This window comes from Pristis pectinata, unplaced genomic scaffold (assembly GCF_009764475.1).
Source record: "Pristis pectinata isolate sPriPec2 unplaced genomic scaffold, sPriPec2.1.pri scaffold_109_arrow_ctg1, whole genome shotgun sequence".
Lineage (NCBI taxonomy): Eukaryota > Metazoa > Chordata > Chondrichthyes > Rhinopristiformes > Pristidae > Pristis > Pristis pectinata.
The window spans coordinates 5,723-18,933 of NW_026262459.1; the positions used below are offsets into that span (position 1 = coordinate 5,723).

General features: G+C 56.9%; 1 protein-coding gene across 2 annotated transcripts; it reads left to right on the forward strand.

Moving 5' to 3' along the window:
• The first annotated feature begins 2,535 nt into the window (after positions 1-2,535).
• Positions 2,536-8,983, forward strand: otud5a (OTU deubiquitinase 5a). Of its 2 annotated transcripts, XM_052009766.1 has the most exons (7): positions 2,536-2,598; positions 3,405-3,579; positions 4,237-4,388; positions 6,700-6,885; positions 7,048-7,255; positions 7,851-7,964; positions 8,617-8,983. In XM_052009766.1, exons 1-7 carry the CDS (start codon positions 2,560-2,562, stop codon positions 8,739-8,741), a joined length of 999 nt encoding a protein of 332 aa, XP_051865726.1. In that variant the 5' UTR covers positions 2,536-2,559; the 3' UTR covers positions 8,742-8,983. The 2 variants fall into 2 exon arrangements, with proteins under 2 accessions (XP_051865726.1, XP_051865727.1); XM_052009767.1 differs by lacking the exon at positions 7,851-7,964.
• The last annotated feature ends 4,228 nt before the right edge of the window (positions 8,984-13,211 follow it).

Sequence of the window (13,211 nt, forward strand, 5' to 3'; positions counted from 1 at the left end):
GCACCCCTGGGCTCCTGAACTGCAGGGGCAGGGGCTGGGTTGTGTGTGTGTGTGAGAGCACCCCTGGGCCCACTGCCGGGGTAGGGGCTGGGGGTGTGTGTGTGTGAGCACCTCTGGGCTCCTGCACTCCAGGGTACAGGCTGGGTGTGTGTGTGTGAGCACCCCTGGGCTCCTTCACTGCCGGGGTGGGGGTAGGGTGTGTGTATGAGCACCCCTGGGCTCCTGCACTGCTGGGGTAGGGGTTGGGTGTGTGCTTGAACCGCCCTGTGCCTGGTCGATGCCCCCTCTGAGGTGGGGGTGCTGAGCCGGTCACAGTACTAGCCTGTACTGAACGGGTTAACCGGCCCACCTGTTACACTGCTCTGTGGTTGGTGATTCTGTGAAATTGCTAAAAACAAAATAGTATTTTGCTTGTGGAAATTCACGTGACTTGCAGTAAGTTGTTTTTGAAGGTTCATTTACATACAGGGCTCCTCCTGGCTAGCTGCCTTTCTCAGATGCCGCTGTGGACTAACCGCAGGGTAGTCCCTTGTGTACTGTGCTCTCTCTCCTTCCCCCAAAGTCTCAATCCCTCCTCCACCCACTCTGTCCCCCTTCCCCCTCACACGGCCTCCACACCTCATTACTCTCCTCCTCCACTGATGGGGCAAGGGGTTTCATCACCCACCAGGCCTGTTCTTTGATGGGACATTGGACGAAGACCATGAGTGAGGAGAGAGATTTCTCTCCTTAGAACTGTGCATTTGCATCACTTTTGCACCCCCGCTCCCCCCCCCCCCCAAGATATTTAAGAGCTCATGGTTTCAGTGGGGATGGGGGGAGAGTGGATGGTGTCCTCAGCCAAGCCTCACTCTACCTGACTGAGGTAACTTGTGTTTGACCAGCTTATGGAGTTCCTTGAAGAGGTGAAGTGCTGTAGATAAGGGGGGTCCGGTAGATGTAACGAGCTTATTTGGTGCTTTCTGGAAATCTAGGGCGTTGCCTCAACAAAGATTATCAGGGCAAAGAAGTGGTCGTGGTTAGTGGCAAGGTGTTGATGTGGATGGAAGATTGTCTGGCTGACGGGAACCAGAGTGGGCACAGAGTCGTCCAGCATGGAAACCCTTCTGATTTAATCCCATCTGCCTGCAGTTGGTTTATAGCCTTCTGTGCCCAGGTGATCCAACTGCTTGTTAAATGCTGTTGGTTACTCTGCTTCCACTGCGCTCTCAGGCAGTGTGGTCCAGGTACTCGCCACTCCCTGGGTGAAGGGGGTCCCCCTCAGATCCCCTCTACACCTCTTCCCTCCCCCTTAACCTAAATCTGTGTCCTCGCTTTATTCACGTCTGATAGGGGGAAAGTTTCCGGCAGACTACACTGTCGATACCCCTCCGTTTTATACACCTCAGTCATGTCCCCACTTAACCCCCTCCACTCCAGCCTCTCCAGTCTGCCTGCACTGCACATTCTCTGGGACACTTTATTCCGCATTCTGTTCTCGCTTTCCCTTGTACTACCTCAATGCGCTGTTGTAATGAAATGATCTGTACGGATGGCAGGCAGAACAAATGTTTTCACCATAGCTTGGTACATGAGGTAATAAACCAATTTACCAATGTAATTGAGACTCTGCACCCCAGGCAACATCCTGGTGAAACCCCCTCCACACCCTCTCCAGTGCTGTCAGATCTTTGCTGGACCTGGGTTTTTCTCTGGTTAACAGGATGAGGAGCAGTGGGACATCAGAATCGGTGCCGGGGGCCTCAGCTGTTCACCACCTAGATACGTGACTGGATGCAGCCACCAAAGGTGTGGGTGGTAAACCAGCTGATGCCAGGAGGACAGGAAGGGAAGTGAGTTGTTTAGAGGATTGTGAGAGGCTACAGAGGGGCGAGTGAGTGGGCAAAGATCTGTCAATGGAGTGTGATGTGAGTAAATGTGGGATTTATCATCTAGGCAGGAGAAATAAAGGAGAGTTATCTAAATAGTGAGAGATTGCAGAGTCATAGAGCAACACAGCAGGGGTACAGGCCCTTCAGCCCAACCAGTCCATGCCAACCATGGTGCCCGCCCAGCTAGTCCCAATTTCCTGTGTTCAGCCCATCTCCCTCCAAGCCCTGCCCCTCCGTGTACCTATCCAAGTGGTTGTTAAATGATCCTGTTGTGCCTGCCTCACCCACTTCCTCTGGCAGCTCGTTCCATACACTCACCGCCCTCTGGCTGAAAAACTTGCCCCTCGGGTCCCGTTTAAATCTCTCACCTTAAACCTGTGCCCTCTGGTTCCCCAACCCTGGGAAGACACTGTGGGCATTCATCCTATCGATGCCTCTTGTGATCTTATACACCTCTCTAAGGTCACCCCTCAGACTCTTTTGCTCCAAGAAATAAAGTCCTAGCCTGGCCAACCTCACTATAACTCAGGCCCTCGAGTCCTGGGAACAGTCCACCATGGGTGGTGACCTTCCGTGCCCCCCCCCCCCCCCCCCACCCTCCAGTCTCAGAGTGTATTGCCCCGGTGGGCTGCCCACTTCTCACGTTTCCTCCTCTCTTGCAGCTGACCAGGTGTATGGGGATCAAGACATGCACGATGTAGTGAGGAAGCACTGCATGGACTACCTGGTAAGAGGTCAATCCAACCAACCCCCACCCTACCCCCACCGGTCCTGCCTCCCACCCCCCACCAAAGACTTCATTCTCTGCCCCTGTGCCGACACAATCAAAGACCCCACCCACCCCAGACCTCAGCCTGTCCTGCTGTCCTGGTCCAACCATGTGGATGCCATGGGCAAGAAAACTCACCAGTGCCTCTACTTCCTCGGAAGGCTGAGGAAATTCGGCATGTCCCCGTTGACCCTCACCAATTTTTACTGATGCCCCACAGGAAGCATCCTATCCGGATGCATCCCGGCTTGGGACGGCAACTGCTCTGCCCGGGACTGCAAGAAACCACAGAGAGTTGTGGACACAGCCCAGCGCGTCACGGACACCAGCCTCCCCTCCATGGACTCTGTCTATACCTCTCGCTGCCTCGGTAAAGCAGAGCGTAATCAAAGACCCCTCCCACCCCGGACATTCTCTCTTCTCCCTCCTCTCATCAGGCAGAAGATACAAAAGCCTGAAAGCACATACCAGCAGGCTCAGGAACAGCTTCTATCCCACTGTTATAAAACTATTGAACGGCCCCCTAGTATGATATGATGGACTCTTGACCTCACAATCTACCTCGTTATGACCTTGCACCTTACTGTCTGCCTGCACTGCGCTTTCTCTGTAACTGTGACACTTTATTCTGCGTTCTGTTACTGTTTTCCCCTGTACGACCTCGATGTGGTGAAATGATCTGTATGGATGGCATGCAGAACAAAGTTTTTCCCTGTACCTGGGTACGTGTGACAATGATAAACCAGTTGACCCTGTGCGTGCAGGTGAAGAATGCAGACTACTTCTCCAACTACGTGACTGAGGACTTCACTACCTACATCAACCGCAAGAGGATCAGCAGTTGCCATGGGAATCACATTGAGATGCAGGCCATGGCCGAGATGTACAACCGGCCGGTGGAGGTGTACCAGTACAGTGCTGCGGGGCAGGACAACCTCGGTACGGGAGCCCCTCCCACCCCGTCACTGCCCCCCACCCCTCGTCACATCGTCCATCTCCAACCCTCCCCCCGTCACTGCCCCTCCCTCTGCCCTGCACCCCCTGGGGGTTACAGTGGGAATTCTCTGGACACGTCACACAGTAATGGCCCCTTCCCTAACTTCCTACCTCCGTCATCTCCCTTGCAGTGACCCCTCTCTGACCTCCACCCGACCCCCCCCCCCCCCCCCCACTTTCCCTGAATCCGATCCTCATTCCTCCCTCTCCAAACTATTCCCAGTCACTCCTTCCCCAGTTCATCCATTCTCCTGACCATCGGAGCAGGAGTGGGCAGCTTGACTCCTCGAGCCCTCCCCTGCCCCACCCTCCAGTCCCATGGTGGCTAACCTTCTTCAGCCCTTCAACTCTCCTGTACCCCTCGGTTCCCCAATCACTCGGCTGCCTGTGGGATTGCACGGTGCACCGGCTGCCGGGTTCTCCCCCCCACTCCAGACTGACTCTGGAGGTTTCTGTGACCACCTTCTCGTTGGGCCTCAACCATCAGCGGGTGCTTGCTGCGCGTCGGTTGGCTCAGCGTGGTGTGGCGGGTGGGGGTCGGGGGTGGCGGGGAAAGGACCGGTACGCCTGACTCCCTCGCTCTCTTGCCCTCCTCTCCAGCAGAGCCGATCAACACGTTCCACGGCATTCACCAGACAGAGGACGAGCCCATCCGGGTGAGCTACCACCGCAACATCCACTACAACTCAGTGGTGAACCCCAACAAGGCCACCATCGGTGTGGGGCTGGGCCTCCCTGCCTTCAAGCCTGGCGTGAGTCACTTCCCTCCGCTCCTGTGTGTGCGTGGCAGCCCATCGCGAGCTTTTGAGGATGCGTAGTGTTGTACAGCATGGGGGCAGGTCCTTCGCCCCAACTCATTCGTACCGACAGTGTTGCTGGTCCCATGTATGGCCCATGTCCCTCCGAGCCATGTACTTATCCAAGTTGCTTTTGAACGTGGTTATTGTACCTGCTTCCACTTCCTCTGGCAGCTCATTCCGTATACACACCACCCTCTGCGTGAAGAACGCTACAGCACAGTGCAGGCCCTTCGGCCCACAATGTTGTGCCGACATTTTATCCTGCTCTAAGATCTATCTAACCCTTCCCTCCCACATAGCCCTCCATTTCTCTGTCATTCATGTGCCTATCTAAGAGTCTCTTAAATGTCCCTAATGTATCTGCCTCCACAACCTCTGCTGACAGCGCGTTCCACACACCCGCCACTCTCTGTGTAAAAAAAAAACTTACTCCTGACATCCCCCTTATACCTTCCTCCAGTCACCTTAAAATTATGCCCCCTCGTGTTAGCCATTGTAGCACTGGGAAAAAGTCTCTGACTGTCCACTCGATCTATGCCTCTTATCATATTGTACACCTCTGTCAAATCATCTCTCATCCTCCTTTGCTCCAAAGAGGAAAGCCCTAGCTCGCTCGACCTATACTCTCTCACCTTAAACTGCTCGGGAAAGCAGCCAACATAATCAATTACCCCACCCATCCTCTCCCCCCTCCCACCGGCAGAAGATACAAAAGCCTGAAAGCACGTACCACCAGGCTCAAGGACAGCTTCTATCCCGCTGTTACAAGACTATTGAATGGCCCCCTAGTGCGATAAAATGGACCCTTGACCTCAATCTACCTCGTTATGACCTTGCACCTTATTGCCTGCCTGCACTGCACTTTTTCTGTAACTGACACTTTACTCTGCACTCTTACTGTTTTCCCTTGTACTACCTCAATGCACTGATGTGATGAGATGATCTGTATGGATGGCATGCAAAACAAAGTTTTTCACTGTACCTCAATATGTGTGAGAATAAACCAATTTACCAGTTTTAGTCCCTCTTCCCTGGGAAAAAGGCTGTGCGTTAACCCTGTCTGTGCCCCTCAGAGGGGTATAGATAGGGTGAACTTTGAGGGGGATTCAGGAACAGGCTGTGTTCTTGGCAGGATCCCTGCTGGCATCTGAGGGAGAATGAATCCTCCCCCACCGGGGTGGGGTTGGAATCTGGAACGCACTGCCTGAGGGGGTGGTGGAGGCAGGGACTCTCACAGCACTGGGAACTATCTGGGTCAGATGATTGTGGCCCATATCTGGAGGGGGTGTACTGACCCTGTGAGGCTGGTGTCTGTGGGGCTCCATCCCCTTTTAATGTACCAACAGTCGCTGCTTCCTCAGTGTGGGCCAGTACTGGTGTTCCTTGCCCTTCCCTATCTCCACCTGGAAAAATGTCCACAGACTACTGAATGGCCCCCTAGTGCGATAAGATGGACCCTTGACCTCAAGGGCAACTGATGTCCTTCCAACACACTGATCAGAGCAGCAAGTTTCCTTCCCTGGAGTGACCTTGCATCAGTCCCGTTATCTCACAGTCACAGAGCCAGAATCAGCTGTTTTATCACCGACATGTGTTGTGAAACTTGTTTTGCGGCTGCAGTGCAAGACATAAAATTACTACAAGTTACAAAAATAAATAGTGCAAAAGAGGAATAACAAGGCAGTGTTCATGTGCCATTCAGAAATCTGACGGCGGAGGGGATGAAGGTGTCCCTGAATCGTTGAGTGTGGGTCTTCAGGCTCCTGTACCTCCTCCCTGATGGTAGTAACGAGAAGAGGGCATGTCCCGGGTGGTGAGGGTCCTTAGTGATGGATGCCGCCGTCTTGAGGCGCCGCCTCCTGAAGATGTCCTCGATGGTGGGGAGGGTTGTGCCCGTGATGAGTCACTCAATGTGCTAATTCCCGGGGAGTTTGTTGGCTGCGTTCATGTTCCCCAGCTGCAGTGGGGGCAATTGGTGTCACATCTCGAGGTCACCAGCCCAAGCCCTGGACTGCTAGTCCGTGGGTAACCAGCACGTTCCTGCCCGGCTCTCAGTGGGGCACCTGAACGTCACCTGGAACGTATCTGCTGCCAGGCAGCCGGGGACAAACCTCCGAGCTGCTTGTCAGGAATGCCGGCAGCATATCTGATGCACCGGTTCCCACTTGAACCCTTCTCGCTTCCCTGTACCCCAGATTGGGACCAGGACCGTCCCTGTCCCGGCTTCTGGAGGCCCCTGCACTCACTCCCAGCCCTCTCTCAGTCCGCAGACCAGTCGCTGATGAAGAACGCCATCAAGACGTCGGAGGAGTCGTGGATTGAGCAGCAGATGCTGGAGGATAAGAAGCGAGCGACAGACTGGGAGGCAACGAACGAGGCCATTGAGGAGCAGGTGGCTCGCGAGTCCTACCTGCAGTGGCTGAGAGACCAGGAGAAGCAGGCTCGGCAGGTGAGGGGTCACACACCCCACGTGCCACGCCGGGGGGGGGGGGGATCGGTCACGTGTAATGCGCTGGGAACCGTGCTGGGACGTGTTGGAGCGTTTGCCGTTGTTCTCTGCTGCCGCCTGGCGTGATGCCTCCTGCAGCTGACCTGCCCGGTTTGCCCGCAGCCCCGGAAAGCCTCGGCGACCTGCAGCTCGGCCACAGCGGCCGCCAGCAGCGGACCGGAGGAGTGGAGCGGCCGGTCGCCCCGACAGAGGAGCTGCGCCTCGTCCCCGGAGCACTTCGACCCCCACACGGACGCCAGCGGCAAGCCCCCTTCCCCCGGCACAGCCGTCGCACTGGCCCTCGGCAAGCCCCCCTCGCCCTGCGCGCCAGGTGAGTGTCTGGCCCAGGCCTCGCGTCCCCGTTCCATTGGATGACCAACACCCTCCCCTCTCCACCCCCCCCCCCCCCCCCCCCCCCCAAACTGGTTGGGCAACCCGCCCCCTCCCACCAGCTCTTCCCCACCCCCCCGCCTGTTTTGGATATAGTTCAGCCACTGACTGCCACCTCCCCCCTTCAAAGTTGTGCTCAGCACAGTCACCAGGCAGACCCACAGAATTTCCCGGCCCTGCCCCTGACTTTGTGACACTGACGCCCTGTCCAGTGCACAGTCTGTCCCCACACACGACAGCTGCCTGTCCCATCCCCGGTGTGTCCATCTCCCCACCCCCCACCCCCCTTGCCCCACCCCCACCAAACCATCTCTCCCACCTGTGGGGGGTGGTTGGCAACGTCTCCACATCCCTCTCTGTACCCTGGTGCTCCCGGCACCCTCAGACCGGTGGGCTTGTACCTCTCATACCACACGGCACGCACTCACGTGTACGTCAATCCCTCTAACTGATCTCTCTCTCTCTCTTCCCCTCTTGTTCCTCTCCCGTTACATCTCCGCCCCCCCCCCCCCACCGCGGTGTGTCTCTCGGACCAGGCACGAGCAGACAGATGGCCTCTGGCGGGGAGCGAGTGTCCTCCCCGGCGGTGTCGCTGTGTCCCGCCCTTGACTGCCGCACCATCATGCAGCAGATGTCGCCCACCGCTTTCGGTGAGTGTGGGGCTGGGGAATGGGAGGGGCAGTGGGTCAGGGTCTCTCCCCCTCCCCTCAGTGTCTCACCCTGCTGCACCCTCCCCTCGCCACCCCCCCCCCTACTGCTTTCGGTGAGCGTGGGGCCAGGGAGTGCCAACAGACAAGGTGGGTGGGGCAGTGGGTCAGGGTTTCTTCCCCCCCCCCCCCCCCCCCCACCTTGGGGAATGGAGGAAGGTTGCCGGTGGGAGGAGGGGGCAGAGTGGGGTGTTGGTCAGTGGACAGGGTTGGATGGGGGGGTGGGGGCACTTGGTCACTGGTAGGGTCGGTCTGGGGGTGGGGGGTCTGGTTACCAGACGGGGGTCTGTCGGTCAGTGAGTCCGGCCCTCTCAGACAAGGAGCTGGCCTTCCCATCAATAACCAGCACACCACCCTCCCACACACACACACCCCTCCTCCCCCCACCCCGAGCTGGGGATGTTGGGGTGGTGGTCCAGGGGGGTGGGGGAGGAGTTGGGTGGAGGCCAGAGGAACGGAACTGGGGACAGCGGTCACCTTTAACCACAACTTTGTTTTCTCCCCCCTCCCCCACCCCGCTCCCTCCTTCCTCCCCTCCCCTCCTCTCTCCCCTCTCCACTCCCCCGGCCCCCTCCACCCCCCCCCCCCCCTCAAGGCCTGGCTGACTGGGAGGACGACGAGATCCTTGCCTCCGTACTGGCTGTCTCACAGCAGGAGTACCTGGACAGTATGAAGAAGAGCAGGGAACCCCACAGAGAGTCTTCGCCAGACCACAGCTGATGGACTGCCTCCCCCCTCCCACCCTCCCTGCCCTGACCCCGCCCCCCCCAACACACACCGCCTCTGTCCTCTTGGCACCCCCTCCCCTCCCCTCCTCCCCCCCCCCCCCCCCCCAGTGCTAGACACACGAGAGACTTTTTCTTTTATCGACTAGATGCATGTACAGAGATGCGATGGAATAATGTGGCACCCACCATAATACTGACCTCCAGTCTTTGAAAATATAATTTTGTGTTATTGGTTTTGCTCTGTTGTCTGCTGCGTTTGGGGGTGTGTGAGAGGGAGAGGGTGGGGGCTGGTTCCCTCCCTCCCCAGGTCCAGGGGGCATCTGGATTCAGGAGGTGAAGAGGTGGGGGTTGGGGGGCTCACAGAGAGTGTAGCTGTCACATGTGTTCCATCTGCTTCCCCTCCCCCCCCCCCCCCCCCCCCCCCCCCCCCACCTTCCCTGTACGGATGGGTTGTGGACATGGGGTGGGGGGGGGGGGTGACCTCAGTTGGTCTGGGTGACCCGACTGTCAGTCGGTGGGCTGCCTCCCCTGGATGGATATCTCCCACGGCCCCCGCGGACGCAGACCTGCCCTGGGCTCTCTGTTCAGTCGGATCCTGAATCGGGTGTCCGGCGGAAATCCTGAGGACGGGACGGTAGCTTTGCCCCATTGCAGCGTCAACACCGAGTGTCTGAATCTGCGGTTTCCTCCCTCAACATCTCTGTGAGAGGGGAGTGCTTGATGTTTGCGCATTTGTTTAGCTGCCTGACTCCTTCACCTGACTCTTTCCCCCCTCGCTGGGTGTTCAAATACTGGAGGACAAGTACAGCCTCTCCCCCAGAGAGAGAGTCTGTAGCATGAGGAAGTGGGTGGGTGTACATTTCACAGGTACTCAGACAGGTCCATGGATGGGGAAGGTTTAGAGGGATATGAGCCAAATGTGGGCAGATGGGACTTCCTCAGATGGGAATCTTGGCCGGCACGGACCGGTTGGGCTGAAGGGCCTGTTTCCTTGCTGTGTGACCCTTTGACATGCATCAATACTGGAGGGTGTGTACTTAAGGTGAGGGGGGGAATGTTTAAAGGAGAGTGGGGGCCAATGTTTTTTTTTCCACAGAGAGTGGTGGGTACCTGGAATGTGCTGGTGGGGGTGGAGGTAGATACGATAGAGGGGTTTAAGAGGCTGTTAGACAGGCCCATGGATGTGCAGAGAATGGAGGGAGATGGACGTTGTTCAGGCAGAAGGGATTTGGTTTCCTTCGTCATTGTGTTGGGCACAGACAGTGTGGGCCAAGGGCCTGTTTCTTTGCGGTGTGTCCCTGGATGGGTCAGTGGGCAGTGTTGTCCAGCAGGGCTGGCTGCAGAGACCCAGGCCGTGCCTGGACGGGTCAGTGGGCAGTGTTGTCCAAGAGGGCCAGCTGCAGAGACCCAGGCCGTGCCTGGACGGGTCAGTGGGCAGTGTTGTCCAATAGGGCTGGCTGCAGAGACCCAGGCCGTGCCTGGACGGGTAAGTGGGCAGTGTTGCCCAGCAGGGCCAGCTGCAGAGACCCAGGCCATGCAGCTATTGTCAGGCGCTCTGCTGTGCCATGTCTCCCTGGTGGCGAGCAAGACCGCAATCGCGATCAAACGCAGAGCCGCTCGCACACATTCTCCCACTGACTAAGTTTGTGGCGAGATCGCCTTGTCTGAAATTGGTGTTGACGGCAGCAGTTGGCTGTTGGGCAAGATGAGGTCCATTGGAACCCCTGTGGCCCATCCACTCTGCACTCTCAGGGCACCTCCCTCTTACTGTACGGTCGCGTCCTACTCCTGCCATTTGGAGGGGTGGGGTGGAGCTTGAGCCAGTGCTGCACCTTGGGAGGGGCCACGCCGAGGGTCTTGGGCTGTTATGGGGGAATGCAGGGTGGGTGGTGGTGTCATACTGTGGGAGGGGCAGTGCCCAGGGACCCTTGTGCTGTTGTGGGGCAGTGAGGAGAGAGTGCCACGGGAGGGGCGGCGAGGGGGGAGTGCTGCGCTGCGGGAGGGGCGGCGGGGGGGGAGCGCCGCGCTGCGGGAGGGGCGGCGGCGGGGGAGCGCCGCGCTGCGGGAGGGGCGGCGGGGGGGGAGCGCCGCGCTGCGGGAGGGGCGGCGGGGGGGGAGCGCCGCGCTGCGGGAGGGGCGGCGAGGGGGGAGCACCGCGCTGTGGGAAGGTGAGCTCTGGATAGTCAGAATGAACGTGATGGGCCAAAGGGTCGGTTTCTGTGCTGAATGGGTCTGGTTGTGGACATGTCAATGAGACCACCTTGTTCCTTTAAACTGGTCAGAGTACGGACCAGGTCTGCTCATTGGACAAGCCCACCACCCCTGGAATCTTCTCCCCTCCCGAGTGGGCACTCTGACCTGGACAGGGAGAGGGGAGGGAGGAGAGACTACAGTCTGGCTATTGGAGTCCATTGGCTCCTGACGCCTGCCACTGGAGGAGTCTGGCGCCTGCCTGAGCCCTAACTCCCTCGTCTCTGTGGTCAGTGATCTCTCGGTGTGTCATTGCTGCCAATTCTTGGCTGTCGTCAGCGGGGCAGAGCTCTGAACCCCCCCTGCCTCCTTTCTGTCAGCGGGGCAGTTCTGAACCTTCCTGCCCCCTCTCTGTCAGTGGGGCAGAGCTCTGAACCCCCCCCCCTTCCCTCTCTCTGTCAATGGGGCAGTTCTGAACCCTCCCCGCCCCCTCTGAGGAAATGTTTCCAGACTTCTTCCTCTCAAAGCCCAGATCTCGTTCTCGGGCTTTTCCCCCGTCCCTGGGTCCCTGCCCACAGCCAGTCGGGGGTCAGAGTGGAGTTTTTTGTCATCTGCACAGGTGCAATGAAAAACTTACCTGCCGCAGCATCAGTGACTGATTAGCAGCTTTCACAAGAAAAGCACAAATGTAAATTAACCACAATTTTTACGAGATCCAGCCCCCACACACTCTGCCCTGAACCCTCCAGATTCCCCCGAACGTGCTCTGAGTCTGTGGGATGCCGTGAGTGTGATTGAGGGTGACCCTGAGTTAAAGGTAATGGGGTCCCAAATCTGAACAAAATAAGAGTGAGGAATGGTTCAAGGTAGCCAAAGACTCAAACATGACAGTAATTGGCAAAGCCTAACAATTCAACTAACTCTGAATTCTAAATAAATGTATTTCTTTGAGAAATGAAATTCAATTGGAAGATTGGTCAAACCTTAACTAAGAGGTTGAAGGTATTAAAGCAAGGGTTTTTTTTAATGTCACCAAAAATACCAAGCCTGTGGGTTGGGAGGGTTTATAGGATCCAGCAGTGAATTTCCAGCAATTTTAGTTAAGGGAATAAACTGCATGTCTGAAGACATTGAATTCTGGAAAGAGTGAGGAGCCAAGAATTTATTGTCAGGTTTTAACAACAAATTGGTACAGAACTAGTATTGGTATTGGTTTATTATTGTCACTTGTACCGAGGTACAGTGAAAAACTTGTCTTGCGAACCGATCGTACAGGTCAATTCATTACACAGTGCAGTTACATTGAGTTAGTACAGAGTGCATTGAGGTAGTGCAGGTAAAAACAATAACAGTACAGAGTAAAGTGTCACAGCTACAGAGAAAGTTCAGTGCAATAAGATGCAAGGTCACAAGTAAAACTGGGTTGTGTGGAACAAGTGGCCAATGTCCCAGGGTTACTGAAGACCTGACTCCAGACACTTTGATTGCATTGGTTTTGAACTTACTAAATCTCCTGGGTTGTTTTTATTGGTTCTTACAGACTGGGGGGAAGCTGGTGTTTCAGCACCCTGACCCAGTGTGGGAGACCCAGCCACTCGCATGGACAGGAAGGGTTGGTGAGATGTGGGACGAGCTCAGGTGGGCATGCAGGGGTTGGGCCGAAGGGCCTGTTTCCATCCTCTTGACTTGATTGGGTGCTGCCTGTTGGTGTGGATCTGTGCACGGTGACCGCCTGGGATCTGTTGGCTGCACTCCCTCCTCTGTGAGGTGTGCTCCCAACAGGGATCGTGTCCTGTGGGTGGGGGTGAGCGGTACTTTGATGTGTTCTGGAGGGTCATCTGGACAACTGCCCCACTTCAAGCAGTCATGGGGCCCACCCTTTGGCTCCACACATCGGTGTTGTCCAAGGTGCCCTTCTGAGTGAGTCCCATGTGGCTTCCCTCTAAACCTTTCCTGTTCACATACCTGTCTTTTAATGTCGGCATTGTTCCCATCCCCGTCACGTCCTCTGGCAGCTCCGTGGGGATGTCGCGTTTGGGAAGGTCCTTGCTTCCCTGCCCTAGTCGGGGATCTGACACGTGGCTTGCCTATCAGGGTGGGGACACTCGATGCTGGGGGTCAGGGACCCTTGTGTCACTTCCCATATCCTGCCACTGATGTCTCTCCACTGCCCCGAAGTACCTGCCACTGTAGCCCAGGACTTGGTGTGCATAGGTGATGGCATGGACACGATGGGCCAAAGGGCCTGTGTCTCTCAGGAGTGTTGGGATCT